Genomic DNA, 24,080 nt, shown 5'->3' on the forward strand with positions numbered 1-24,080 from the left:
CCGATGACTATCTTCGAATGGCGGAGTCCACCGCCCTTGATTGTTTCTATCGGTTCTCCAGGGCGGTGATAGCAGTGTTCGGGAACATCTACTTGAGATCACCCACTGTCGAAGACACTGCTCAGATCCTCGCTTTCAATGAAGCTCGAGGATTTACAGGGATGCTTGGAAGCATTGACTGCATGCATTGGAAATGGAAGAACTATCTGTTTGCCTCGCAGGAAATGTACAAGGGTCACAAAAAGGCTGCACTGTGATACTTGAGGCAGTGGCTACCCATGATCTCTGGATTTGGCACTCCTTTGGTATGCCGGGATCCAACAACGACATCAACGTCTTGCAGTGCTCGCCGATCTTCTCCAAGCTTGTTGAGGGTCATGCTCCCCGGTTGACTTTGTGATCAATGGCCGGCACTACAACAAGGGATACTATCTTGCAGACGGTATCTATCCAAAGTGGGCAACATTTGTGAAGACTATCTCAAGCCCCGTTCTCCCGAAGGAGGTGGAGTTTGTCAAGGAACAAGAAGGTTACCGAAAGGACGTCGAACGTGCATTTGGTGTCCTCCAGCAGAGATTTGCTGTAGTCCGGTTCCCTGCTTTGACTTGGTCCAAAGATCAGATGTGGGAGGTGATGAACTGTTGTGTGTGCTTACACAACATGATTATCGAGAATGAGTGAAAGTATCCGGTTCCTCTGAGCGAACAAGTTGCACCATATGACAGAGAAGGTACTCTTGCACAGCCTAATCACCAGGTGCCGGCATCGTGGGCTGCGTTCATCGCTACACGTCAGGAGATTCGAGACTCCACAATGCATCAACAGCTGCAGGATGATCTGGTGGAGCACATATGGAGGCTTCGAAGCAACACCAACTAGTTTTCATTTGGTTTGTTTGAAAACTTGTCAAATTATTTGCTTGTTTTGTTGAAATGTAACGTTTTATTTGTAAAAATACGCCAAATATTGGCAAAGTTTGTCAAATTCGCCGAGCGGTAATGTTTATTTGTGAAACTACAAGACAAAAACGCCGATCTCCGAGCGTCTACCTGGGAGACGGCTGGAACTTCGGCGCGCCCCACGCCAAAGTTTCATCCAATCCGGCGCTATTTAGAGCCGGATTTGGCCGTGGGGAGCGCCAACGGCTGGAGGTGCATACATAGTTACATTGATAATTTGACATGCTTTCTTCGTTAGAGGAACAATTTTATCGATTTTTATTGAGTATCAGCGATTTTTTGTTGCTCCAACTAATTCCGGGAACATTGATCAAGGATGTTCTCCATCTATAGTGCGTTAATTGAGCGAGCATCAGCATGGGAATGCATTTTTGGTTGGCTTCCACAATCACAAATCCGAGCACAGGAATTGTGGGTACACAAACAACCAATTCTGTAGATAGCAGAGGAGCCAAAAGTTTCAGCGATTTATGGGCCCAAATTATGAAAAGAGACCGATGGATCCAAGTTTTCAGCAACAAAGTGCTAGTCATGTTGGTGTTCACTTGTGCTTGCTCGATCTTAAAAATACCTGACTGGAGTGTCCCAACCCAATGCATAACATCTTTACAGAATTTTACACTTCAGCCACAAATTCATGGACAATTCATTTCCATTAACCACGGTTCTGGAAAGGAAGCACTACACTGACCGTGGGTGTGAAATATGCACCCACTCATGCAAGATCGGACCAGCAGCAGCATATCATGTAACTGTGGTTCATCAGTTCCTGCAACGATACCCTCCTACTTGTCTCTATGCACTATTAATCGCACAGCAACATCAGATAACACCCATCAGATCAGATCGCTGCCTCCCTCTTTTTGTCCTTTTCTTTTTTACATTTTGCGTACAGCTTCCTTCCAGCTCCCCAACAAGGCGGCTACCCACAAAATTAGACTATCAGTTGAGATATCATCTATCATACACTCCTCTGGTACCTAGGTTTCAGGTTAGACATCCCCCTCTCTTCCCTGCGAGCCGCCGCCGCCGCTGGGCCGCCAGAAGGGTCGGAGTTGGCGTGGCTCGGCCACACCAGGGGCATCGCCGGTGGTTGCTGGTACGCGTCACACACACCCAGCTTCACGATAAATGTCGCCGTGCAACCTTTACCTGCGCCGTCACTCTCCAGCCATATGTGCCCGCCCATAAGGCTCACAAATCTGGAGACAGTGATGTTCGTCATCAGAGACTCGGCGATCCATCAGTCTTTCACATGGCGAATTTATTAAAGCAATCATGTAGTACCTTTTGCAAATCGCAAGCCCAAGACCACTGCCGTTGTTGTACCCCTGGTTTCCACCGCTTTGAGTGTGCGCGAACTTTGTAAACACATGGGAGAGATCCTGAGGGCTAATGCCACACCCAGTATCTTTAACCTGAAATTAATGAAGAGAGGTTGTTTAATTATATACACATTAACCAACAAGGTGGCGAAACTTCAGTTTTTCTTTTCTTTTCTTTTCTTGTTTTCGATACGCCATGCCCCAGTCATGTGGAAACTATGACAAGGTCGCAATTAATATAATTCTCTCATGTTCCGCTGCTACAATGATTAGAACATGGAGCTTGTATAATGTAGTAATCTTTACCTGAACTTTTACATAGAAATGACCGTCACTGGCAATCGGATGAAAATCAGTGCTTCTGAACTCTCTTAAAGATTCAGACTTCACGACGGAAGCTAGGAGCGAGATGTGGCCCTCCTTGGTAAACTTAACAGCGTTACCACAGACGTTTAGAATGGTTTGCATCAGCCGCTTCTCATCGCCAATGGCAGATAGGGGCATGTCAGGGGATAACATAGCCGACACAGAGAGTTTTTTTATGGCTGCAATCGGTTTGACGAAACTCATCACCTGCAATGCCATTGAATAACAAAAAATCAGATTAGAGTATTATGCATCAATGACATTTGGTGGTTGGTAGGGCAACTATACGAACCTCTTTGAAAACTGCATGGAGATTGAACGCACTTATCTCCAACTCAAGGCTTCCATCCTCAAGTTTTGAAAGATCTAGAACATCGTTGATGAGTGTCGCCAAAAGGTTACTGCTTTTCAATACAGTTTCCACCATCAAGCGCTGCTCAGGGGTGAGTTCGGTTTCTAGTAGTAAGGAGGAAAGGGCAATTATTGCGTTCATCGGGGTTCGCATCTCATGGTTCATCACAGCTAGGAAATCATTGCGGGCACGGATAGCCATTTCAGCCTCTCGCCGGGCTGAATCTAGGGCAACATTCTGCTCCATGAGTAGATCACGTGCTCGCATGGACTCTTCGAGAATAGCCGCATGTGAGAGGGCAACAGCGACCTGGAGACGGTACCATATACGATCTCATTAGAGCAGTGTAGAGTGCTAGTTCAGCATGCATGTTAACATAGGTAACTAGCTTGCATGTGCACAATCGCTCAAAACCGAAAGTACAAACAACATGGAATGCAGCACAAAATTTTCTAGGTAGAGAACAGTTTTTCAAGGACTGTAAATTTCATAACAGAAAATGAAACTATGGAGTTAATTCATGTTCATTAGAAAAAAAACATTAGCTACACATCAATAAGAAGAGGAAAGCAAACAGAACAGTACAACAACAGGAAAAGAAAAAAACAAATGAAAAGGTTGATTCACTAAAAGATAAAGTAGCTGTGCATTCAAGATGTAAAAATGTTCTAGAGTTGGTTTCATGCACTGCAGCAGTTTAGCTAGCTATTTCTTGGATCCAAGAAGAATATCTACCCAATGGCTCTATTCTTTGTCTGACAAGAGTCAAACACCCCACCTTGCTATTTGCTGTTTTGACAAATCAATTAGCCATTGGGAAACTGTAAAAGAAACTTTATATTATTGATTATTCTACTATGAGGAAATGATTGAACAAAAATCAAATGGAATGCTGATAGCGCCAGGAGTACATTTACAAAGCTATTTACTTTGCAAAAAGATTCACAAATGAAAAAGCCAGAGCAAAGTGTAGTAGTAACCTGATCAGCGACGACCTCGACAAGCTCCAGCTCATGAACATGCCATTTCCTTGCACTATCAGATGGTAGCATTAGAACCATAATCGCGAAGCTTTTCGCAGAGAGCTCGGGCCAATCATTTATCTGGAAGTTTGAAAGATGCAGCAGGGGAACTCTGACAGCAGCCACCTCCGGCGGGACATATCGCCCTTGGACAGGCCTGATCCTTGCCAAAGGAGACGTATGTGGCACAATAATGGCCCGGTTGCTACTGAATACCTGGTTGACAACAGGAAGATTGATCTGCACAGACGAGCCAACGGGGATCTGGTGGCGTAGGGTATGCGACAGCTGAAGGCTCGAACCGCTACGGGACGGCATCCACAATGCACACTCTTCCAGACCCAGAGTCCTGCCAAGCTCAACCAGGGTGGTCTTGAGGATAGTGTGCCTGTCGAGCGTGCTCCTGATCTCATGGGTGAGCATCCTGACATGCCGGCCCGTCTCCTCCTGGGTGCGTATGAGCCCCATCTCCCTGTCAAGCTCGTCTGCCTTCTTCTTGAGAAACAGCTCCCTGGTCTTGACGCTGAGCAGGTCCGGGATGATGTGGACGAGCATGAGGGCAGTGGCACATGAGACGACGGCGGTGGCGACCTTGGCGACGGTCATGACGATAGCAACGGTCCTGCTGTGTGTGGCGAATGTCCAGAGGTTGATGAGGTGGGTGGCGCCGCAGAGGACGATGAAGGCGCCGAACTGGATGAGCACCCAGCGGTACGGGAAGAAGGAGGACTTGTTGACGAAGTAGATGAGCTCGAGCGGGATGGAGAAGTAGGCGAGCGCGATGAAGAAGTCGGAGATGTACTGGTACTTGATGAGCAGCTCATCGGTGGGCCAGAAGGGCTCGATGCAGTCGCAGCCCTCCATTTTATTAGACTGAGTTGGAGGGAGGCTAAGAAGTGTCTAGCTAGAGGAATGTTGCTGTTGTCCTGGCCAGCATTTGTTTGTTTCCTGGAGAAGATGAAAAAAAAAGACAAGTGTGAGGACATTATGGCAGTTTGAATCATCACGGATGAAACAAGGTCGATTAATTCAAGTGAAGAAAACAAGATCCATACTGCATTGTCCTTTTCAGTTAAAAGGGGTAATAGAGCCTTTTGGTATGTTTCACATAGTAAAAGCAAGGATCTTATTATGTAATCTAGCGTTTTAGCACGATCTTAAGCAAGATCACCCACAGCGGTGGCGCATGGATAACAGCATGTCTCGTGTCACGCAGAAGACATGAGTACTTAGTTTAGGCTGTTAAGTTTATCTGCATTCAGCCATTACCAATCATGTATTAATTACAAAGGCCACGGCCAAGGGCATTCCCTAGGAAAGAAAAGCGAAACAATTCAAGTGAAAGAAAGCAAAAAAAATTATAACACCTATCCATCCATCCATATATATAAGTTGTGGCATGAACTGATTGATGTTACACACGGAGGCTGCTGTATAAATCGGTAAATCCACGTAGTTATATAACTAGCATAGCCTGAAGATATTGAGGTGTTATACTAAACAAACGGGCAGGATGCTCAATCTGCAGCGCATGGGCACAAGAGTGGCATTTCGATTTCCGTGGGGTTGGAGCAGCTTAGCTAGCAACCATAGCAGCAGGTGCTCCTCCAGCTAGCTAAACAGGTGTATATTTAGAGATGTAAGTCCTAAAAACATGAACAATCTAATAGTAGGATTTTCTTTCAATCTTCAGTTCATGGTTAATAATACTAGTAGCAGTACTGCAAATTAAGCGCGGCATTCCGATTTCCACCGGGGAGCAGCTCAATTAGGCGGCGAGCACAGCAGCTCCTGGCGATGGCTGAACAAGGACGGCGAGTCGCGCCTCAGATCCAGGTCAAGCGGAAGATCGCTGCAAGACCGATGCAGGGGAGCAGCAGAGGCTGCAGTAGCAGCACGCAGAGAGCTCCTAGCTACGGGAGGAAGAAGGAGACGAGGAGAAAGGAGTAGTTAGTTACCCTGGGCGCTTCCGGTGGTTGCGGGTCGGGGCGCGGCGGGGCGGGGCGGGCGCCGGAGTTGGAGTCGGCGGTGGGGAAAGTCAGAGGAGGAAGAAAGGCTCGGGGTGAGGCCAGGGGGGGACGAACCCAGCTCAGCTCAGCTCAGCACTGACTGACACTGGGGCTGGGCCCACCGCCTGCCTGCTTACCGCAAGTAAACACAGCCAAGTCGCCACCAAACCCCAAACACCACCACCCATTTCACAAAAACAAAGACAACAAATAACTTTGACCGTTTTCGTAGTGTCAAATGTACAACAGCCACACTGGAAAATGTTCGTGCAAGTTAACTCAATTTTTTTTTTATAAAGGATCATAAGTAGGAAAAGGGGTGATGTGGAGGCGAGGCTTCGCGATCTTCGACTACCACCCCTCCTCCGACTCCATCGACGACGCGTACGTGAAGCTCCGCTCCGATCGCCCGCAAGTTCCCGTGAAGCACCCAGGCTAGCTATTTTAGTTGTCGAGCTAGTCTAGGGCTAGTTCTCCTTTTGGATCGTATGAACTACGTAACTTAGCTTCGAAATCGGTGAACTACTTTCTAGGGCAAGCTTCTCTTTTTATCGATTTGCAATCCTCATTCTCATTTGCGTGTCGTGTGACCTATTCGACGGCGATGATTTTCAAACCGCAAAATGGCAATGCAGTATCTAGTAGAGATACGCTATGTGGATTAGGAATATTCCACGATATAAAATAGTCTAACTCACTATAATGTGGGAATCAACTTTGCATCTTCACCTTGTGCAACACATGGACCTTTGGGTTCGATAGGAATTCTGAAATCTCTCCAGGGCCAAGCCATATATGGCCCATATATTTTCCACGGTTTTAAATAGCCGGCTATAGCTCAACTAGCCTTTTGGAAGACCTTCTTAGGGAAATCCTAGTTGAGGCTTGATCGTGCCTATTACGGCACCAATCCCCGCAACGAGATGAAGTGGGAAGGGGCCCACAAACGAGAGAAGGTCGTGGTGGGTCTTCTTCTTCCTCATCCCCACGTCTCCTCCGCTGTGTCCTCGCTCCTCCACCAAATCCCCCTCCTCCATCACCGGCCAGGCCGCCTGGCGTTGTGACCCACGGTGCCTTGCCGACCTATCCTCCTCAACTGTGGCCCATGCCGATCCACGCCCAATCTCCGGCGGCAAAGAGTCGCCCGCACACCCCAACCCTAAGATCTCATCACCGGTGAGCTCCCATACCTCACCTAACCCTAAACCCTAAGTTTGATCCCTTACCTTCTTTGGCGATGTTGCGGCCAGCCGCGTTGTCATGATCTCCGGTGAGGCCGTGGTCTTCTTCTTCCTCCCCGGTCACTCTCTTCCTCCGTCCTCTGTTTATTCCTGCTCCCTCCCTAGCCCACCTATCGCTCGTTTAGCGATTGAACTAAGCGTTGCAACGCTATCGTTCACGTGAAGAGTTAAATAGGTGTTTTTCTAGGGCTGTTGCCTTGCCTTTTTTTAGACAAGAGCAGCTTGGCGCGCGATCTTAGATTTGCTATCATCGAGCTCTTTAGCATAAGCTTGGAGCTTGGATTCCTTGGCAACGATATCGCCATGAGTCATGGAGAGGGTAGTGGATCAGGATAGGGTGTCAACACCCGGATTTTTAAGTCCAGATGCCTATTATGCCATACATCGCAATCCTAGGAAGATTGTTTTTGCGAGACATAATAAGTTCATATCACAGCATAACATTCATTACAACACCATAATAGTCTTACATCAAAAGGATCACATGATCCAGTCTCATTACAACAATTGATCTAAGGATCAAATACATAACACAATACCGGGAATACGTAGTAGAGGTCCATCTTCTCCACAGGCAACTTTTGACGTGAGGAGTAGTCATAGTTATCGTAGACGTCCTGCTGTCCATCATCCTGGTACTGGGGCTCCTCTTCATAGTCTGGCCATTTGAATAGCCAGGGACAAAGCCATGAGTACTTTTAAAGTACTCGCAAACTAATACTAGTGTGAGCACTATCAACTATATCAACGGAGTTTTAAGCTCTAGGTTCATTTGCATAAAGCCAGTTTTATTTCATAAGCATTTAGAAATCAAAGACTCTTCATTTGCCAACTTAACTCAAGTGAGAACATTAGTGTCATCCCCACAACTCTGTTGTGATTCAAAAGTCAAAATCACATTTCACTTTCAAGTAACAAGTCACTAGCCACATTTTGAAAAGTTCTGATGACGGAACAGTATGGCCTTTCCAACTGTCTATGACCGCGGACGCGGCTATTCGAATAGGTTTACACTCTGCAGAGGTCGTACACTTGTGCCACAATAATTGCAATAATCCGTCGGGGGTAACTGGCCCTGATTTATCACACTCAGTGTGTGGACTACCAATCATAACCTTTCATTTACATACCCTAGTATAGGCACCTCTCCCCATGAGCTTGGCCTCCTAGTGAGGGCAAACCGCCAACCTGGGAACTGCACAGGGCTTGGGTCGGACATTCACCTCATTTCACGTCATTTCACTATCAACGGGGGCAGCCTCGACATAACCCCTATGACGCTTGTTCGGAGGGAACCCATACTAAGATACATAAGTTTCCAGTTAAGGCTTACCCAGATTCAGGTATTGTGGGGGTACTTAAGAATTGGAATGGTATCGCATCCGAACCCAGCCATCAATTTTTGGTAAAATTCACCATGTCATTCACAAGTCATATTCACCTTCAAAAGCTTTCAATAGAATGACTCATCATTCCAAGGTTTTCAAAATCATTTGATTCACATGTTTCCCATCTAGAGTAGTCAATTTTAGCTTAGCACTAGCAACTAGCCATGAGGGGTGCTAACTAACTTGTAGTTCTCTAAGGTAACTTTGATACTCTTGCCATACTTCATATCTAGCTAGACCAAAGTGAGCTATGAATAAAATAAACTTTGATAAACCAAAGTAAAGCTTGTAAGAATAAAACTTGGGATTGGATCTTTAAACATAATATTGCAATGATGCCTTTGTTGACGTCAGAAACCCCCTGGCGGGCAGAGACGGTCAACACGGTAGAGCCGGGAACAACTAGGGCTGCGGCTGGCCCCAGTCCCTCAGAGCGACGGCCCGCAAAGCCTCCTGGTCGCACGCGCCGATGCTAATCGCAAGGGCGTGCCACCCGACCTATACCCGGTCGGGAAGGTGTGGATGATGCCTCGCTTAGTTTCCTCGCATGGCATACACGTAAACATTAAATACGAGCCTCGATCGGCTCTCGGGTTGTCTCCGTGAATCGGCTCAAAGAGCCGATCCACCCATGATTCGGACGAGGTGTCCGAATATATGGTGGTCCTGCTTGATCAAGATAAAGCTAATTAGATCTACGACGATTTAGGGTTTTCACCGCATAATCGGATCATCCTACTCACGATTGGGCCTCGCGCTCGCGCACGGTGACCGTAAGCCGATCCTAGACAGGGCCTAAAAACCAACACGAGGTTGATCCCCGGAACATCCTTTCTAGGGCTAGCAAACGCCACCCTACACGAGACAGGGCCTAAAAACCAACACGAGGTTGATCCCCGGAACATCCTTTCTAGAGCTAGCAAACGCCACCCTACACGCCGCTGGATCCTCCAACCCTTTGTAAGGCCTAACTATTGCGGATGTTAAACTAATCCTTGATGAAACAAGGAGCAATCGTAACGGATCAGATCTACTAAACGATGATCAAGCGGGGTGCCGCCCTACACCTAAGATAGGTGTAAGGGCGGCTAGATGTGCAAGGGTTGCATAACGAAAGCATGTAATTCGAAGAACAATGCTAACCCTAACACATCTAAGATAACTACGTTGCTCGCCATCAAAAAGGCTTCGATGACGAGCAACGCATGAACAACGTGGGCAGGCTTAGTGCTGCCTAGATCGCAAGATGCGATCTAGGCAGCATGGTGCTTACCGGAGAAACCCTCGAGACGAAGGAGTTGGCGATGCGCCAAGATTTGTTTGTGTTGAACGTTGGTTGTTGTTTATTCCATAAACCCTAGATACATATTTATAGTCCAGCGGACTTTCTAACGTAGGTGTGCACCTAACCGTGCACGGGTAAAACTCTAACTCTTAACCGACACGTAATCTAATATGTTACAGATACAGGGGCAAACTAGCCCAAACTTTGCATGTAAGGCCGATTCACGTATTTCTTCCATGTATATATTCTTCGAGTCCACCTTGATCGCGGCCCACCTCTGACTCGGTCAAATTCTGGTGATAACACATGCCCCCCTAGTTTTGGAAATGACATTTCCAAAATCATTACGCTTTCCTTTCGCCGGGTCATGTCGTGGCAGAGCAAAAACCGCCGCGAGATCCTCATCATGATGCCTTGCCCTCTCCACTTCTCCCCGTGGCCGTAAAATTTTCCTGTTGGGCAGCATCTCCTCGGAAACTGCTGTGGCATTGAATTTCCCTCATATCCCCTTTATTTAACTGTCCTCAACAGCCTGCGCCTCCTTCGTCCTCCTCGACTTAGCCCCAAAAAACCCTCCGTGCCACCATGTCTTCTTCCTCCTCCTCCGAGCTTTCTTACGGGTCCGATTCCTCCCGCGAGACGCCGCCGGAAATCCGTGCCCCAGAAAAATGGGACGAGGAGAGCCACGCCTTCTCCATTTGGTCCGAGGACGACAAGTCCTTGACCAGCGGGGACGAAAATCTTCAGTTCCTCGCCGACGGGGAACTGGAGTCAGAAAGCGAGGACGACCGGTTCCCCTGGGACGGCTGCCCCACCTCTGAAGAAGAGGAAGACGACGACGACGACGATGACTCCCTCGAGGGCTACCCGCCGGCGAAACGCCTCCGCATGTGGTGGGACGACGACAGCAGCGACGATGAAGATGGGGATGAAGCTCCCGTGGAGGGCTACGGGAGTAGCGACGAGGAGCCCATCGGCAGTAGTGCCGATGAGAGTTCTGAGGATGATGATGAGGGCAGTGATGGCCCGTAGATTAGGATCTACTAGTATAGGCCTAGCAGTAGTAGATTGGTCAATAGACCCTTCTTTTGTTCTTCCTTCCTTGAGCAATCGGCTCTCCATTGTAAGAAATCCCAATACTAATGAAGAATCTCCCTTAACTTGATTTCGCCGATTTATTTCATGCTGAGTTTGTCGACTGTTGGCCTAATCCATGCTTAATGACTGATGGCAACGCACCAGTTTCACGATAATCTGCGAGACAGGCCAATTTAGCCATCCCTCCAAGCTAGCCAGCTCGCCGATGACGATGGCACAGCCGATCTTAGTAGGTCGGCGACTTGATCTTGAGCGAGCGTCTTTAAAAGAGCCCCGGAACTGTCTTGGATGCTCAAACTGATGACTCCGTAATAGAACACCACTCTCCAGACCAGTTGTGTCGTAGGGCTAGCCGATTCCAAGGCAAATCGGCTGCCCCCCGAGCCTTAATCAAGGCGAATCAGCCACATGTGCCGACATTAGCCTCAAATCATGACGTAGCCCCAAAGCAGAGAACCTTCAGGGTGAGCTGCCCCCCGAGCTTCTTCAATCTTCCTGCCCCTTGCCGGCCAGATCGGCTCCTTTCCTTTGGCGGATCTAACACAATCCATCCTTGACCTGATCTGCACGTCCAGGCTGCTCTTGGCACTGTTTTTGAAGAGAAGATCCGAGCCATTGAACCACTCCATTGAGGAGTTCTCCCTTCGTGCTCCATTGACCCTCTGATCGTAACAGTTATTCCTCTTGAGTCGATCGCCATGCATCGGCTTTATATCCTTAAGTCGATGTCTGCTGCATCGGCTGTGCTTAAAAAATTTCGAATTTTTTACGGCCGACTTATGCATCGGCCCCCATACTTCAATACCCATCACCAAAGGATGAGACGCTTCACTGCATATCCTCGTGTTTTATCCACTGGTGCCCCCGAGCCGATTCTGTCAAGAGAATTGATGGTATCGGCTCGTTGGATAACACGTTGAACCCAGGTAGAATGGATGGTGAGGATAATTTTGGCCGATTGCTGGAATCGGCCTCCACGTTGCTTGCTCGGTGAAGGTTTTGTGATGTCCCTTCATAAATTTTTGGGGCCGATCACAAGGATCAGCCTCGCCACGTTCGCTCTTTGACGTGCTCTTGCTACACGTTCAGGCCGGTAGATAAAACCAGCCCAATCTCTGACTTTATCATGTTGGTGCGCTTGCTGTCGTCCACCTTGAGTGCATCATATAATCGTGGAGCACTAAGCTTCGTCGGAAGAACGAGCACCATGTTTGTGCCCGCCGATGTTTCATCATCGGCTTTCCTTTGCTTGGGGCGCCACTCCATTTTCCGTGGACGACCCTCTTCATCCAGGGTTCGCTGAACCTTCGCGGCCAGATCAGGCCTTGCCTTCCTCAATGTATGCAAGTATAACCTCTCGGCTTCCTCCAAGCCGCGCAATCGTTGAACCCTGCGTTTCGGGAACGGCCGAGTCCATCGAGGCACCACCTTGGCCGGTGATACCTGTCTTCTTCTTCCCCCTCGTCTTCTGAATCTTCGAGATCTTTCCATCGAGGGGACTCAGCTCGTTTGCTCTGTAGCGGGAGAGGCCCTAGGCGCTTGAATACGGACACGTTGGCAGCCTCCTTCTTCTTCTGGTTGCATTCTGGGCAATTGCCGATTGTGGGCAATCGGCTCATTCCTGAATCCCAGCAGTGTCTGAAGAAGGGACAGTCCCAGTGCCTATCCTCGTCGACTCGCTCCCCCAGCTTTTCCTTGGCACGGCGCTCGTGCTCCTCCTCATTATGATCCTGCCGACGACGTCTCCTGTCGTCCCTAGCCAGACGATTTTCTTCATCATCGCCGTTGTATCGCCGGTGTTGGTCATACTGGACCGACATACTTGTTGAGGAGGTGATCGGAGAGAGGTCGTTGATACCTTATGTTTTTCACCTCTCCCTCTGTGACGTAGCGCTTGCCGTCTTGGCGGAGCCGATCGCGTGGAGCGGCTTCCTCTGTATCTTTGCTATGAGAGCAGCTGCCCTCATCTCCGTCCTTACCAGAGTGGTGCCCAAGATCTACCATGTTGATTTTGCACGAGACATCCGGCTGGCACCCTCCGTGGTAAGTATACTCCACCATGTTTACGGCGGGGAAGGGGTGTGTGTCGACCTTCATGGCGTATTGGTTGAAAATCAACCGTCCGTTTTCTATCGCCATTTGGATCTGCTGCCGCCACACCCTGCGGTCGTTGGTGGTGTGGGTGAACGTGTTATGCCATTTGCGGTATGGCTTTCCGTTCAGCTCTTGCACCGTGGGGATCTTGTGGCCTTCGGGTACCTTTATATGCTTCTCCGTGAGTAAGAGATCAAAAATCTGCTCGGCTTTGGTCACGCCGAAGTCGAACCCTTTTGGAGGGCCTTGTGGCTTCACCCATTTGCAGGTCACGGGGCCTGTCGCTCGAGTCCATTCAGCCACTCGCTACCTCTCGATCTCCCGCAGCACCTTCATCCTCGTCCGCCTCAACCGGGGTCACCGCACGCTTGAATTTGTCCCGGTAAACATCCGGGTGGCGCCGCTCATATGCGCGACGCCTTCGCACCATGTGCGCCAACGAAGGGTAGTCCGCTTGGGAGGCCACGTCCTTAATCGATGATGAGAGACCCACCACCGCCAACTCGATCGCTTCCTTTTCACTTATATGAGCCGAAAAGCATCGGTTCCTAATGGTCCCGAAGCGCCGGACGTATTCCGATCATCGTTTCCCCGCGCTTCGTCGTACTTGCGCTAGATCGGCAATACCAACATCGGAAGCCTCCGAATGATACTACTCATGGAACTCGCTCTTCCAACCGCTTCCAAGTCCGGATGGAGTTCGGTGGCAGCGATGTGTACCACCCGAAAGCCGATCCTGTGAGGGACTCGTGCGAAGAACCTCACACGCAACTCGTCCGATGCTGAGATCGTGCCCAGCTGTGCCAAATACCGGCTCACATGCTCGATGGAGCTGGAACCATCCGATCCACTAAACTTTGTGAAGTCCGGGAGCCGATATTTGGGTGGTAGCGGGATCAGTTCGTAGTCGTTGGGGTACGGCTTGGTGTAGCCGAACGTCTTCCTTTTCGGCATCATGCCGAACCGATCTTTCGAGATTGCACAAATCTGATCCGCTGTGATTGCTGAAGGTGTCGAACCCTGAAGATTCGCCGGGGTGGCATACTTAACCAGCCATGCTTGCTTTTGCGGTTCTAAGCCAACTGCAGGAGTTGGGCTGTGGAGGTTTGTCGGAGTGGCGTACTTAGCTAGCCACGTTTGCTTCTCAGGATCGGCTCCCGACGTTCCTCCCGCCGTTCCGAGAGGCCCCCGACGTTGCAGCTCGGTTCGAGAGTACCCGGGCGTTGCGGTCCGGTACGTATGCGCACGCGTATCCGTGCGGGATCTCCTTGGGTGCCTCGGTAGGAATTGGTAGTCACTAGGATCACCACCAATCTTGTAGACGACGTATGCCGATGAGTTCGGCAGTTCCGGTGCTGCCCATGCGAACGGCCGGGGCTGGAGTGGCATCTCTCCTTTGAAAGTCCCCGAGCTGGTCCCGACGGAGAATACCGGTGGCTCATGATTTCCTGGACCACGCGCGAGCGACACGCTCCAAAGTGTTCACCAGGCTCTCAGAGTGGCGGTGCAGCGAATGAGCCACCATGTAGTTGATTTCCTGCCGCAGCGACCTGGTGCGTTCTTCTGACGGGGCGGAAAGGTCCACTCCATCGAGTGCGCCTTTAGGTGTGAAACCCTTCCACCTGACGCCATGGGAGCGAGTTCTGTGAAAAGAGCCGATGAGTTCGGCCTCGAGGGTTGCCTTGATCTCGTCATGTTTCTTCTTGAGCTCATCAGGCAGATCCTCGTACGTGACCGGAGTGTCTTCCGCCATCTCGGATGTAGATGGCGATGTTGTGGATGTCGAAGGTCGTCCCACCGGGCATGCCAGAATGTGTTGACGTCAGAAACCCCCTGGCGGGCAGAGACGGTCAACACGGTAGAGCCGGGAACAACTAGGGCTGCGGCTGGCCCCAGTCCCTCAGAGCGACGGCCCGCAAAGCCTCCTGGTCGCACGCGCCGATGCTAATCGCAAGGGCGTGCCACCTGACCTATACCTGGTCAGGAAGGTGTGGATGATGCCTCGCTTAGTTTCCTGCATGGCATACACGTAAACATTAAATACGAGCCTCGATCGGCTCTCGAGTTGTCTCGTGAATCGGCTCAAAGAGCCGATCCACCCATGATTCGGACGAGGTGTCCGAATATATGGTGGTCCTGCTTGATCAAGATAAAGCTAATTAGATCTACGACGATTTAGGGTTTTCACCGCATAATCGGATCATCCTACTCACGATTGGGCCTCGCGCTCGCGCACGGTGACCGTAAGCCGATCCTAGACAGGGCCTAAAAACCAACACGAGGTTGATCCCCGGAACATCCTTTCTAGGGCTAGCAAACGCCACCCTACACGCCGCTGGATCCTCCAACCCTTTGTAAGGCCTAACTATTGCGGATGTTAAACTAATCCTTGATGAAACAAGGAGCAATCGTAACGGATCAGATCTACTAAACGATGATCAAGCGGGGTGCCGCCCCTACACCTAAGATAGGTGTAATGGCGGCTAGATGTGCAAGGGTTGCATAACGAAAGCATGTAATTCGAAGAACAATGCTAACCCTAACACATCTAAGATAACTACGTTGCTCGCCATCAAAAAGGCTTCAGTACGAGCAACGCATGAACAACGTGGGCAGGCCTAGATCGCAAGATGCGATCTAGGCAGCATGGTGCTTACCGGAGAAACCCTCGAGACGAAGGAGTTGGCGATGCGCCGAGATTTGTTTGTGTTGAACGTTGGTTGTTGTTTATTCCATAAACCCTAGATACATATTTATAGTCCAGCGGACTTTCTAACGTGGGTGTGCACCTAACCGTGCACGGGTAAAACTCTAACTCTTAACCGACACGTAATCTAATATGTTACAGATACAGGGGCAAACTAGCCCAAACTTTGCATGTAAGGCCGATTCACGTATTTCTTCCATGTATATATTCTTCGAGTCCACCTTGATCGCGGCCCACCTCTGACTCGGTCAAATCTAGTAGAGCTTTGCATTAGGGTAGCTTGGTAATAGCTTGCAATATTATAGCTTGCCTTGATTGGTGTAGTGATCAAAGTTCTCTTCTTCTTCTTGCTAGAAGACCTCCTCCTCCTGGTAGTCCTCGGTACTAGCGTCTATAAACGGATACGAGGTAACAAACACCAATCAATACTTAAGTAGACTAGTTAGCCCTAATGGCTCAATCAAGATGACCTAGCATCATCACAAATATCACTCACATAACACTAGGGTTTCTTCTTTAGTGTTTGGAAAATAAATTCCTCTTATTGAAATATGCATTAGGGTTTCTATTTACTTCCTTTTGAGAAATAAATTCCTCTCATTGAATCTTGTTAAGATTTAATCTCCTCAAATATTAAGGTATGAATACATGTTGACCAAGGTCAACACTTCATATTTATCATTTGGGAAAATGATTTAAATGAGGTATTATACCTCATGCAATTTAACACTACTATAGTAATAATTTAATATCACTAAGTAATAAAATAGGAGGCTCATTAGACTAAGGTCATTACCTCTTATGGAATTACTTAGGACCATGATTTAAATGAGGGAAAATCCCTCATACTATTTCATAAATAATTTTGGGTAATTTAAATGGGCTAGAAATGGCCACATAGCCACTATTTTGCTCTAGCCCATGATCATGCAAACAACTATGCTATGTTTTTACATAAACAATTAGGGTATTTGAAATGTGAATTATGAGAGGTGGAATCACCTCAAAATTCCTCATGGTTGATTTTTAATAATTGTTTGAAATTTCAAAAGTTACTGCCTTATTATTTTTGTTGCAGGAGTTATACAATGAATCTAAAGTTGAAACCAGTGTAGTTAGTTAGAGATTTTCTCAAGCTTTCCAAAGATATAAAGTTCACCAAATTTGGCTCAGTAGATTTGATTCTATTAAATTTTGAAGTGGGCAACAGTATTCAATTCCATTGAAACAAATTAATTCGAATTTGAATTATATGGGCTAGGCGGGAAAGGAATTGGGCCGGCCCAACTACGCGCCGGTGCGCAGTGGGCTGCCTGACAGGGAGGGCCCCATCTGTCAGTCACACTTAAACCAGCGAAACGGTATGCGAAAAGGTGGCCGCACGATTAGAACAAGATCCGAGGCTCACACGCGTCGTCGTCGACGGCGAGCACGGCTCACTGGCGTGGCGAGGGTAGGGGGTCGGCGAGCTCACCGGTGGCCGGCGGTCGTGGGAGTTGACGCAGGGCGACGTTGCGGACGACGGCGATCCTCCTGGAACAAGCAGCGGCTCCTGGGGCTGCGGCAATCGTCTTCTTCGTCTGCGGCGGATCCGCGGACTCCTGCGAGCAATTAGCTGCCCACCGGCGGTAATGTGGAGTGGCGAGGAGGCAGGGAAGCTCAGGGAGAAGAGGGGAGTGTATTGGTGTGCTGAGATAGCTCAGGGGAGGCCCCCTTTTATAGCTGCGAGAGGGTGCCGTGGGTGCACGGGGCAGGTCATGGTGGTGACGGCGTTCTGGGCGGTGAAGGGGCAAGGGAGTGGGCGCGTAGTGTTGGCAACGTCAAGGTGGTCCTAACGCGCATCATGGCGCAGCAGATGGAGGAGTAGGGCGTGCGGGCGACGTCCATGTCTCCGCTGTACCGTGGCGGAGGTTGGTGATGATGGCGATGGCGACGGAGCACGGGAGAGGGTGTGGTCGTCTGGCGGCTAGCTGGTGGAGTGGCGCGTGCGCGTGCGAGAGGAGGGAGCGAGGGAAGGACGGACGCGACGAGGCGACGCAGTGCTCTGGCGCGTCCAGTATCATGCCCGTGCGCGCTCTGGCATGGCCTGGGCGTGTCTGGGCGCGTCTGGGCACGTCAGGTTCTGGCCAATGCCGTGCTCGTCTTCGGCCAGGGAGGGTACATGCATGCTCTGGAGAGTGAGGTGAGCCTCGTTGACACGGTGAGGGTGACCAGAGAGGGCAGGTGAGGTGGAGTGGCATGGTGATGGCAAAGGTGCTTGGCATGGTTGAATTTTGATCATTCCTTGCTTTGATCATTGTCTCCAAGGCCTGGCATTGTGTACTGGGTGTGAGAGGAAGTCAATGATGACAAGAGTGGGGCTGGTTTAGTCTAAAACCCAGTGGGTATTAGAGAGTATGATCAAAGTCAATAAGTGCACACAAGGTGTTTGTGTTAATGGCCGCAAGAGAATTATCTTTGAATGTTGCAAAAATATTTTATGGAGATGGTTCAAATAATGTTTGACACACAAAGGTGGTATTGGTGGGCAAAATGGATAAAGTTTTGAAAAAACCAAAATGGGTAGGATCTAGAATCTGTTTCAATGTTGCATTTTGGCTTGATCATACTAAGCAATTGAGAATTGATTTGCTATGTTGGTCTTTACCAAAGTTGTACATCTTGATGAGGTCTTGGATGAGGTGCAAAGAGTTGAGATGGTTTGGATCATCGGAGCGAATTGGATGATCGGGCCGAGGGCTGCCCCCTCTTCCCCTCGCTCTCCTTTCCTTAATATTCACCGTCGAGTCATCAAAGCCGTCAACTAATTCAGAGGGGCTCGGCTGGCCCGGTCGCCCTACGCTTTTTTAATGAGAACGTCGTCTCCTTGCTTACCCGCCTGGCCAATGGAAGGAATTAATTACCTTGGTCAGTCAGCGAAAGAAGCACGTCAGCACTGAAGCACATTTCTCGCGGGTTCACATATAATATTTGTAGGGTCACCAGACCTAACGAGTTTTAGAAATCTCTTAATACAGGGGCTCAAAGTGGGTAAGATGTGAAAATTGTCACATGTGACCATTATCACATGTCACTTGATTTTGATTTTTCTTTTGATTTGATTTGTGTTTCTTTGATTCAAAAGTGATTCTTATTAGTTTAGTAACACTTCCAAACCATTGGCACCATTCAAAATGGCCTAGGTTAAAGATTGCAAAAGTGGCCATAGCCTCATATGTGGATTTCATGTTTTTATTTTATTTTATTTTTCTTTGACCAAAGGTCCTTGTTTTGCGTTCAAAGAGTGTTAGGTTAAGTTTACTAATGGTTTCCAACCATTTAGGTAAGGTAAATAGGGCATAGGCCATTATTTTGAGAAATAGCCATAAGCCCACATATGCCTCACTTTTTATTTTGTTTTCTTTTTAGTTGTTCCTCTTGGGTTTTGAAAAGGGTAGGATTTTAGGGTTTAGAACCTTTCAAAATACTTCACACAAGCATCATGGCAAAACTCACAACAATTGGGTATGAGCACTATGCACATTATAGAACTCAAATAAAGTTTTTGTTGGTTCCAATTTTTGAAAAAGGAAATTCATTTTCTTCTTTGTTTGGAAATTTGGGATGTTACATAGGGCTTGGGAGGTTTCATAGAGGGGAGTCCATCTATCAAAGATAATCTGATACCATGTAGGAAACCACATCGGTAGGAGAACAAGATTGGGTTGCCGTCGCTTTTTGACGGTAGGCTCAAGGCGAGCCCGGCTTTAACTTAATGAACCACATAACTTCTATCGCTCACCTCGATCACTTCATTTCTAGGAATATATATACAATAGGGAGGTTACACACGTGTAGTACAAGTTGATATAGCAACTTTACATATTGTAGTTGATACGGTATACACACACATAGAGAGAGGGGATCAATCTCACACCATGTTTTCTTGTATACGTCGTAATGAGGAATCGATCTCAAGGCATGTATTATCGAGCAGCCCGAGTTTTACACAATTGCATCGCATAAAAAGCCGGTCCAAAACATTATAGATGCCCTATTAAATAGAAAATATCGAGCAGCCCGAGTTTTACAATTGCATCGCATAAGAGCTGGTTCAAAACCTTATAGATGCCCTATTAAATAGAAAATATATGTGTACATGCATCGCTCTGATGCCTCATTGACGCACATGCATTGCACATGTTCTATTTTTTGATAGAGGTATTCCTCATTAACCTCCAGAATAATGATAGAATACGCATGACACACAACCCTGACTCTCTCTATATATCATACGTTTGCTCTCATGCATTTGGCTTTCCTACGCAGTGACCATGGAATATCGTGTTGTTAGTTCCTACACTTATTGGTTGCTCATAGGTGTAGGTTTAAGAGGTCTCGGGAAGTTCCCAATAATACACTTCTCTTTGATGACAATGAACTTCTTGAGTTTGATAAGAGCCTTTGCGATCTCATTAAGCCCATGCATGAACTTTGGCAGCTTGTACTTGAACATCTTTGAGTGGGTGAACTCGCCCTGCTCTAAGGTTCCCTTATTGGGTTGGGACCGAATCCATATGAATTTTAATCTCCAGAAAAAGAATGGCACTTAATCAAGACCACCGGCCACATTTTGATCTCATTCTGCTCATCGGCTCTGTCTTTCAAGGATAGCATAAGCCAACTATTAGAGCAAGTACAATAATATCCAGTGAGCTGGCTATAAGAGATAAAATAGTATTTCTTTGCTTAGTTGGAGGAGTGAGAAGAGGAGAGAGAAGGTAAGTGGGCTCTTATGCAAGAGTCAACTCTTGCACGTTATCCTAGGTACTTTGTGAGAGTGAAAGGTGGGCCATATTTTAAAAAAATAGTACATTTTAAGAGTGAACTATTTTATATGATGGCTATAAGTTAGTTATAGATGACATGGAAAACTACAATAGCTAGCAGCTGGCTACACTATTATTCTTGCTCTTAGTCTACACATCCCGGATGTGGCCCATGGACATAGCCAATATTGTATCAGGAGAGACAATGAAATTTGGCACAGCTGCTCTAACACTACACACTCTCCTTTAATTCCTTCCTTATTGTTGTTGTAATGCTACCGTTGCAGGATTGGAGATATTAAATTCACTAACACCTTACAGAAAGGTAATACTACCTCCACACCGGTTTATAGGTCAATTTCACATTTCGAGAAAGAAGTTTGGCTATAAATTTTAAATATAAGATATGTGCTACAAAAATTATACATTGGATTCATATTCAAAAGAAGTTTCCAATAGTATAATTTTAGTAATATATATCTTTTATTTTGTTGACCAAATTAGTAGTCAAAGTTGTTTCTCAAAATGTGTAAGTAATATAGTATACTAGTATGTCAAGTACAATCCTTTTTTTTGTGAAGAATCTGAAATGGCCCTTCCCTCTATCTGGGCCGCATACTTGTTTACTCTTGGTTAGCGCTTAAAAACTGGGAGAAGCTAGAATGTTGGCTCTGAGTTCAGTTTTTCAATTTTATTTTCGTTAATTGTTTTTATGTTATACTTCACATTTTCAGTATTTATATGCATGTCTCTTCTCCAGTACTAATAGATTTAGAGTTTGTTTCCCTGATGTCACTCCTGTACAATTGGGGGAAAACATCAATGAACTTCTAGTATGTTTCGGACTTGACGCTGATGACAGATCGAGTCAATCTAAAATCTCACGGCCTGTCCGTAGTCCATCTCCTTGATGAAAGGACGCAGTTCCGTGGATCCTAGCCTCTCCATACAAACCAGCTGAGCGAAATAGCGGGGAAGAAAGAAACCTTCATGATCTGATTCCGACCTTGTCAGGACACCATCGATCGTCAATGGTGGCAGCCAACTAAGCAGCGGATACGATACGGATCCACCTCCATCCGCTGTACCGTGACACCACTCTCAGCCTAGATGTGGAGGGCAGCGACACCATCGAGAGCGTGAAGGCAAAGATCCAGGGCATGGAGGGGATCCCGCCGGAGCACCAACGCCTCATTTGCTGTGGCAGTAACTTCGAGAATGGTCGCATGCTCACCAACTATGACGTCGAGAACGGGTCGAGGTTGTTTCTTGTCACCTGGATGCGATAGCGGAGAAGCGTGTGTTGGTCCGTGTTGTTGAAGCCATCCAAAAAATCTCCACCCCGGTCAATTGGGATAACATCGACTAGTTTATTTAATCAAATCCTGTAAACGATTCAATGTAATTCTTTTTCATCATAACTTTTTTCCTCTTTTTTTTCACGATGTTCAACTAGGAAACATGCAGACTGGAGTCGCTAACCTTGTTACCACAAAAATAGCATTGGGAGCCCAAGGGAATACCACCGGCCTGATGAAGACATGGATCCCACCAAAGGGAAGGTGTCTCTGATGTCTCCACTTGTGATGCCTTCGGCTGCACGGTGGGCACCAATTGTCGTATTGTTGCCACTAGGGAAGCCATCGGAACGTGATCACATTGAGAAAGAGAGAGCCGTAAGGAAAAGATGATTGGGAGGGGGGGTGCACATATTCGGAACTACAAATTCGTTTGAGGTATGTGCCATTCAAGACATCTCTTACGGCGAGATGACCACAATAATCATTTTGCAGAAAATTGTGCCCTCACAAGGATTTAAATCTATATCACTGACCCCATCTCCGGTCGGCTCGGATAGTTGTATTACAAAAACAAAGTAGGCGTGATGCCGAGGCATGGATTACTTTCCCCCATTTTTTAAAAACCTACAACCTTTAACATGTAGCTACATGTAAATTAGAATTGACACAACACAAACAAGATACATTGTAGATATCGTCGACGTCCCGTGTGCCACCAGCTGGCATTGTTCGAAAGAGTGTTTACTCGAGGTAAAAAAAATAAGCAGTACGGGGATGTCTATATTTAAAAAAAGGAGTATGGATTGGACTAACACAGACTAAAAAGACTGCATTTTTGTGGAACTCAATGAAATAGTCATGAAGTCAACAAATTTCCCCCGCTCTACCTAGTGGCATTTGTCCTTGAGGTCCACATTTTGCTCGAGAAGAGGAGTTTTGTGTGGCAATTAAGCCTCACATTGTTGGAAGAAAAGGCGTGGAAAGGTGCATGCTTGAAGAGAAAGTACAACATAATTAAATATCAAAGTTTGCCTTATTTCCCTTTTGCCTCCCAAAACTATGAACTTAACACCCTACTTTATTAATAAGATGGAATGCCACCACCACCTTTACAACACCAGCGTAAAAATGTAAGCCCATGGGAACAAATCCCGCAATGCTTAAACGAGCTATAGAGGCTCTATACAAGGCTACACAAGTTGTGAATTAATCCACCACCAAGAAATAGTGAAAAGGATTTATAGGTTCACATGAATAGTTGAGCACGTGCAGTAAATGGATGAAGTTCTAATCCAATGATTCCCATTTGCATGTGCAGCCATCCGTCTGAAACCTGAAATAACAACATTGCAAACGTGAGTGTAACAAACTCTAAAAGAAGCAAGCACATAAGAGGATAGCAAGCAAACATGACACCACATACAAATTGTGAGAATCACTATTTGCATGGTGTACATAACTTACCATCATCACACTAGGTGATGCAAAGGCAACCTAGTTAATATGGCTCTAAGGCTACACATACATTCTTTTCATCTCAACCATGTTTATACATGTCATACCAAAGGAGACTATGGTATTACTAGATGATAGTATGCATTATAGATATAGTATCATATGCTAGCATTATATGCATGATGTTGCTATATGATATTATACATCGTGACTAGTCTCATTAGTGTTGGAGGTGTACTTAAAAAGCTCCAAGGACTACATGCTTTCTCTATAAACAGCTTGGATCCTAGGGCACCCGACACATGATAGATAACTAGCACAAGACTCATGAGTCCTGTTACCCAATATATCCACTTTGTTTTGGATGAAGTAACCACACATTTATGTCTCTTTACCAAATAAGAGATGACACATGGCAAACTTCCTTACGCCCTATATAGTCAGTGCTTTGTTCACCTCTGACTTTGCTTCTAGCACATCTCTTTTCCACCCAAATATTTTGTCACTATTTGCTTCTCCTCTTGATTTATCATAGGAATGTGAAGTGTCAGGAAGTTTCTAAAAACAGTGTATCTTTCTTCGCCTCTTGATATCACGTTTAAGTACATGCTGATATACATGCGCAGTTACTATGGGTTCTTTGTTGTGTACTAAAAGTACTCGGCGAAGG

At 47.1% G+C, this 24,080-nt stretch overlaps 1 protein-coding gene across 1 annotated transcript; it reads right to left on the bottom strand.

Moving 5' to 3' along the window:
* Positions 1–1,467: 1,467 nt before the first annotated feature.
* LOC124652579 (probable ethylene response sensor 1) lies at positions 1,468–6,078 on the bottom strand. Its single transcript, XM_047191615.1, has 6 exons — positions 5,983–6,078; positions 3,983–4,972; positions 2,943–3,311; positions 2,591–2,857; positions 2,247–2,377; positions 1,468–2,161 (listed from the first exon to the last, which is right to left on the bottom strand). The coding sequence occupies exons 2-6, from the start codon at positions 4,886–4,888 to the stop codon at positions 1,921–1,923; spliced, it is 1,914 nt and encodes a 637-aa protein (XP_047047571.1). The 5' UTR covers positions 4,889–4,972; positions 5,983–6,078; the 3' UTR covers positions 1,468–1,920.
* Positions 6,079–24,080: the final 18,002 nt, after the last annotated feature.

Source organism: Lolium rigidum, chromosome 5, assembly GCF_022539505.1.
Source record: "Lolium rigidum isolate FL_2022 chromosome 5, APGP_CSIRO_Lrig_0.1, whole genome shotgun sequence".
Classification (NCBI taxonomy): domain Eukaryota; kingdom Viridiplantae; phylum Streptophyta; class Magnoliopsida; order Poales; family Poaceae; genus Lolium; species Lolium rigidum.